The following is a 7,265-nucleotide window of genomic DNA, read 5'->3' as shown; positions in this document are numbered from 1 at the left end:
CTCTCTCTCTCTCTCTCTCTCTCTCTCTCTCTCTCTCTCTCTCTTTCTCTCTCTCTCTGACTCTCTCTCTGTCTCAAGTTTAAAAATAACTAAATGCTGTGGACCAGATTATTTGGGTTCAAATATGGGCTGCACATTGACTTTTACATCCAATAGCTAGTTATTTAACTTTTCTGTGCTTCAGTATTCTCAACTATAAAGTGAGGAAATGTATAGAATACACATCTCTATCATTTTAATCAGGATTAAATGAGTGAAAACATCCAAATTCTTCATAAGTGTCTGACTCTAAACAAGCACTGAATAAATGTTAGCTATTATTATTTTTAAATTACTGTTTTTCTCTTGAAATCTAGGATGAGGCAAATATTTTTGAAGAATGCAATTTACCTAAGAATCTGCTTGTTCCACTCAAAATGTTCCCACTTTTGCAGACAGAATAAGCAGAAAACAACTATTGCTTTTCTGGGCGAATCCCAATCTTAGGAAGAAAAACTTATACCATAATAAGAAATAATCAAATATTTAGAGAGAAGAATTAGCTTTCTTGTAATTATAATTAATGGGGAGAATAAACTAGTTTACTGAGAAATTTCTGCTAGTTCAAGATTTTTCTGGGAGCTAATTCAGCTTTACACCAAAAACTATTGCCATTTATAAAATAAATTCTACATTAATTGGAATGTTATCTCTACCTCACATATTTGAACCATGAAATCATATTACTTAATTTAATTGTTTAATTTAAATTGTCTAATCCACAAAGTATTATTTTGTTTTTAGTAAAAATTCAGTAAGGAGTTTAGATCTGTAAGTCTCATATTTATCTTTTTAAACTAACCCTTTTTTAACATATTGGAGACAATCAAATAAAATCATCAGGAATATTTCACAAATCTGCTGAAAAATAGTAAATTAATTATTGAAACTGATGGAATCATAATAAACAACTTAAATTATTTTACAGTTTATCACTTCTTGCTATACAGTGGATAAAACTAATAAAACATAGCAATGGATTACTGTCTTTAAAGTGAGATAGTGGGCTATGTGTTTATATATTAAGGCAAATGTATTTATTGATTACTACAAGGCATGCACCCCAAATCATGGTGAACTTTACCATATGTAATATGTGCATAAATATATAGTACGATAAATAGGAAATTATTAATTATTCATTCAATTATTGGTAAACCAATTTTAAATTTTGTGGGAGCAATTTAAACATTCAAACTGAGTCCTTTTTTGCCTATATGTTCAGAAAGGACAATTGTCATTGCTGTAAAGAGGACATGATTTGTTCTCCAAATCCCAGTACCTAAAACAGTGAGTGTCTTATAGTAACATAATAAGGCGCCTAAATATGTAGTTATTTTGCATTTTAAAAGAGTTGAGCATAAGAGAATCTGTAAGTTAGAAACATAAAATATTTTGTGGTTAGGATTGAAGTTTAGGTCTTCTTCACATAAACACTTCAGTGAAAGAATCATCCAATGTTTCCACGTGTAAAATTTATTCGTGTCTGGCAACATTAACATTTAAGAGGGCACAAAATAGCAAGCATATTTATATTTAAGATAAAAAAGCCATAGTCAAACATTTTGCTATTTTATGCTTCAACGAAAGTTAATAATGGATGAGTACATTTTTCATCTTTTCAGGGATTTGGTTGTATAGCTGCCTTTATTCACAATGCACACAATAAGACCAATCTGCTTATACAGTTTAATCCTTTCCAGTTTAGGTAAATACCTTAAATAAATTGCAGAAAAGTGTCTTATTTTCCAAAGGCTAAAGGATATTTTAAAGTTCAACCTAAATAGATATGGGTCAAGATGAAAACGTCAGTCAAATGAAATCTTATTGGGATGAATAATAAGTTACTATAAAGATATTTAAGGAAACAAACAAAATATCTAACTTGTATATTTCTGCACCAACACAGAACTCTTCAAACAAGACAATTTAGATGTTTAAAAGAGAAGTTATATGTTAACCCAACCATTGCCAGAAATCCACAGCTGAAACAACATAACTATATGATTTTCTTTCTTTTTTATGCTAACATAGCATAGGAACTTGCTCCTCAGTCAAGGGCTTCTATTTCCTTCTATGGTTTGCTTTTCTTCTCCATATTTATACCGTTATATTCACTATTTATTTTGGTTTATTCTGTTAATCTTTTATTTTTCTTAACTCATAATTTCTTCTAATTTAGTTTGTTGGTGTTTGTTTCACTTTCCTCTTTGTCCATTATATTCTGTTTCTAACTCTTATTATTATATCAAAGTTGACAATCGTCAGAACAATGTAAACTCGAGGGAGAGTTAATTGCATCCTTCCTTGAAATTTTATTTTTCAGGACTATTCTGAGAAGGAGAATACTATTGCCAAAGCTCTGGAAGATCTGAAGGCCAACTTTTACTGTGAACTCTGTGACAAGCAGTATTATAAGCATCAGGAGTTTGACAATCACATTAATTCATATGACCATGCTCACAAGCAGGTAAGAAAGAGATGTCCAAAAAATCTGGCATTTGTGAATATTTGTAATATATTGAATTATGTATACTGTAAGAATATGATTATTTTTATTTAATTATTTTTTGATATACAATTTTAAATGTTATTCTGTGATGATGATTTGATGACTTAAAGCAAAATTATTTTTCTTTTTGAAAAAAGCACTGAAATCAATAAATGACCAACACAAAGAAATACTAATAAATTGCCTTTTAGTGAGTGATAACATTTTGAAAACAGTATTTCACAGGTGATAATTCTCTAAATGTCCTCAAATTTATCGTTTTAAATATTTTAATCAAAATCATATTTATCAAATGTAAATGAAATGGTTCAGGGTTATTGATTAAATAAGTACAGATGTTCCTTGATTTACAATAAGCCTGATAAACCTATCATACATCCTGATAAACATATTATAAGGTAAAAATATTGTTAAGTAGAAAATGTATTTAATGTACCTAACATACTGAACATCACAGCTTAGCCTAACTTACCTTAAACGTGATCAGACCATTTACCTTAGCCTACAGTTGGACAAAATTATCTAACACAAAGCCTAACTAAACTGAGCTGGGGGGGGCTTTCTTTATTTTATAATAAAGTCCTGAATATCTCTTGTAATTTATTGAATACTGTAATTTACTGAAAGTGAGAAACAGAATGGTTGTATGAGTGCTTGAAGGACAGTTTCTACTGAATGCCTATTTGTTTTATAGTGTTGTAATACCAAAAAATCATTCGTCAAATCATTGTTAAGTCAGGCACTGCCTGACTATGATTTAGTATATTTTAATATTATTTTCATTTTACTATTAGTTGTAAATCCAAGATTGATTTTTAACACCTTACATAAAGATAAATTTAAAATAATGATACTGTTAGAAGTGATGTTAATACAGATTTGATTTTCTAATATGCCCTATGTTTACCAATGCAACTTTCTTTGTTGTTTTGCTAACTTGATATGACATAACAGTTTTAGCACTAATTTATGAATATTTCCTATGTTAGCCATCACCTCCAAATACCATCCACAATATTCATTTTGGTGTTAATAAACGGTACATTTTTAAATGGATGAACATGCACTAACTTTTCATTAATATCAGTTATTTAGCAAAAGAAAAAAAAGTAGAGGAAAAAATGATCACATTGAATATTTAGGACCCAATGTGTCTATTTTGTTTTGCTGGCAATCTTTCCAATCTTTTATACTAACTAAACTGTGCTTGGGGAGGCTGTTGTAGGGTAAAAGTTAGCCTTCAGTTACATATATCACTAATTAGTGCATACTTAGCTTGATGATCTGACCCCCCATTAGTAGATTCACTAGCACACTGATTAAAAATAAGACTTTGAAGGAAATATTTCTTTTTTTTTTTTTTTTTGGTGAATTCTACCAAACATTTATTTATTTATTTATTTTTCTGTTCGCTTAATTTTTCAGCTTGCATGCACCTTCTTCCTTGTCTCTGTTTTTTTTTTTTATTTATTTTTCTGTTCGCTTAATTTTTCAGCTTGCATGCACCTTCTTCCTTGTCTCTGTTTTTTTTTTTTATTTATTTTTTTTTTTTATTTTGTCAATATACACTGTATATGATTATTATGGCCCGTCACCGACACCTCCCTCCCTCCTCCCTCTCTCCCCTCCCCCCCAAGAATGTCCTTTGCGTTTGCTTGTTGTAACAACTTCATGGAAGTATAGTTGTTATATTGAAGGAAATATTTCTATTCATACACAAGAATATATACATGTGAATATATCATTGCTTGATCTGAACATTAAAATCTACCAGGAAGCAGTATTGATTTTGTTCTACAGTACTTCGCATTTGTTGTGTAAAAAAATTCTGGAATGCAGTATCTGAAGTTGTAAATCTGAGAACGTCATTCTTCTGATTTTTCCAAGGTATCTAAGAGCACAATATATGTTATTACACCCAAGGTATCTAAGAGCACAATATATGTTATTACACATATGATTCATTGTGTAAAGTAGGCATTTGGAAGTGTGTGTGTGTGTGTGTGTGTGTGTGTGTTTCGAGAATATCTTACTAACTTTTAATACTTTTTGCCAATGAATGCTTCATTCAGCCATAATGCTGCCATGAACATCAAACTCTCTTTGGTTATTCCAAGACCCTTTTGGATCTTTATTCTTAGTGGACTTAGGATATGACATATTCTACACGGGTAAACTAAGGGAATTCAGCCTGGATCTGGCTTGTTATATTCAATGTCCAGAGGCTGACCTTTGACATTGCTCAAGGGCATTTAGCCTTGGAGATAGATTCCCCATCGAAATAGCTATGAACTCTGGTAGAGAGCTGCAGTGGATCGAATTGTCCCCCAAAGTAATTAAAACTTAATTCCCACTCTAACTGTTGATGGTGGGAAATCCTATTATGGTAAGTGAAAGGTGGCACCTTGAAGAGGTGATTAGATACTGAAGACCATGCCATACTGAATGGATTAATCTATTTCATGATGTAATGGCGGTTGTGTGCATGGCTATGAGGGCTCTAAAAGGAGAGCATGTGACAGTCTCTCTTTCTATGCTTCTGCTCTCTCATAATACCCTGTGTCACTGAAGCCACCATGAAGGAAGGCCTTCACCAGGTGTGTTCCCTGGACTTTTGACGTCCCAGCCTCAGAAACTGCAAGCAATAAATTTCATTTTCTTATAAATCACTCAGTTTCAGATATTTTGTTATGAGCAACAGAAATGGACTAATGCAATAGCACAGTTCTAATTGATTAATTTAATATCAAATAGTGTTCAGTAGCTGAAGATATTTAAAATCTATATGATCATTCTATCCCTTCCACATATAGCATTGGCATATCTTTTAGGGTGTTTCCTAAAGATTGTTCTTTCTTTTCTGAGCAAAGACCTCTCTGCCATGAGGGCTACCTATGTTCCTACCACATGACTTAAACACCTGAGCACTCTGAATAAAGTAGAGGGGGACACAGATTGGAGGTGGACAATTCATATTTTTCTCTCCTGAGAACTTGAAGTTGGGATACTGTATTAGTCCATTTCTGTTGCTTATAACAAAATACCTGGAAATAGGTGATTTATAAAGAAAATGAAATTTATTCCTTACAGTTTCTGAGGGTTAGAAGTCCAAAATCCAGAGAATATAGCTGGTGAAGGCCTTGGTGGTGGTGACAGTGATGGCAGGGTATCATATCACAAAATGCTGGAGCAGAGAGAGGGAAAGACAGACTCTCCTCTTCTTTTAAAACCCTCAGAACCACACCCCTGACTACCATTTTTAATCCATTCACTAGAGCATAGTCCTACAATCTAATCACCTCTTCAAGTCTCCACCTCTGAATGACCATAATAGGATTTCCCACCCTCTTAACATTCTCTGTGAGGACCAAGTTTCTAATATGTAAAACTTGGGGAACACAATTCAAGCTTCAATGAGTTTTGGGGGACATAATTCAATCCACTACATTCTACTCTTGGCCCCCCAAAACTCATATCCTTTTCACATGCAATTATATTCATTTCATCCCCAAAGTCTTAACTTGTTTCAACTCAAAATTGCAAAGTTCAAAGTCTCATCTGTGAAATCAATATAAGTTATCTACTTCCAAGATACAATGGTGGGACAAACATAGTGTACATATTCCCATTCCAAAAGGGAGAAAGAAAGGTGTCATAGGTCTCAAACAAGTCCGAAACCCAGCCCGGAAGACATTATATCTCACAGGTGGCAAATCAGGTACCATGGCTCCATGTTCAACCTCCTCTGCATGCTGGTATGGGGGTTGGGTCCCCAAGTCCTTGGGCAGGTCTACTCCCATGGCTTTCCTGTTCTTGGGCCACACTTCAGCTCTCCCAGGCTGGCGGTCCACTCTGTTAGCTCCACAAGTCTGGGCTCTCCATGGCATCCTGCTCTCATGGCTCCACTAGTCATGGCACTATTGGGTTTTCTCTGCTGCAACTTTGACCCCACATTTCCACTCAACATTGCTCTAGCAAAGGCTCTATCTGGTGAATCCACCCCGGTGACAGGTCTGTTCCTGGGTCCCCAGGCTTTTCCACACATCCATTGAAATCAGGGTGCATGATCCCAAGTCTTACAGCTCTGGCATTCTGTGAGCCTGCAGACCAGACACCACGTGGATGCCACCAAGGCTTCTGGCTTGTGTCTTCCAAAGCTGAAGGTCCAGCCACACATGGGGCCAATTTAGCCATGGCTGAAGTAGCCAAAGCAGTCAGGATGCTGGTGCTAGAAGCAGCTTCCTGAAATGTGCCTGGGCAGGGAACCCATGGAGGGCACCTCAGGCCTGTCCCCCAAGACCATTCTGTCTCCCCAGGCCTTTGGGCCTGAAATGGAAGGGTTTGTTACAGAGGCTTCTGCAATGCCTTCAGTACCTTTCCCCGCTTCTCTTGATAATTCTGTATTTTAGAATTAATCTTCTTAGATAACGGTTGCTAGGCTGCACCATTGCATGCTCTCTGCTTCTTTACCACATGGCCGGGCAACACATTTTCCAAATCTTTACATCCTGCTTCCTTTTCAAATTCTAGCTTTATGTTATGCCTTTGCCTCCATATCTCAGAGTAGGCTGTTAGAAGTAGCCATTAAGCTTCCTGAATGTTTTGCTGCTTAGAAATTTCTTCTACCACATCTTCTGGTTTAGAACTCTTAAGTTCAAACTTCCACAAAGTCCTAAGGCAAGGACACAATGCAACCATATTCCTTGCCAATTAG

The 7,265-nt window shown here is 34.9% G+C and overlaps 1 protein-coding gene across 1 annotated transcript in view; it reads left to right on the top strand.

Moving 5' to 3' along the window:
- Positions 1-7,265, top strand: part of ZNF804A (zinc finger protein 804A) — a 63,126-nt gene that overhangs the window by 2,694 nt on the left and 53,167 nt on the right. The window contains exon 2 of the mRNA XM_008572412.1: positions 2,366-2,509. Within this exon, the coding sequence (XP_008570634.1) occupies positions 2,366-2,509 (144 nt within the window). The remainder of the gene's footprint in view (positions 1-2,365; positions 2,510-7,265) is intronic.

Source organism: Galeopterus variegatus, unplaced genomic scaffold, assembly GCF_000696425.1.
Source record: "Galeopterus variegatus unplaced genomic scaffold, G_variegatus-3.0.2 Scaffold782, whole genome shotgun sequence".
Classification (NCBI taxonomy): Eukaryota; Metazoa; Chordata; class Mammalia; order Dermoptera; family Cynocephalidae; genus Galeopterus; species Galeopterus variegatus.
Note: the sequence above shows the minus strand (reverse complement) of the source record. Positions and strands in the feature narration are given on the sequence as shown.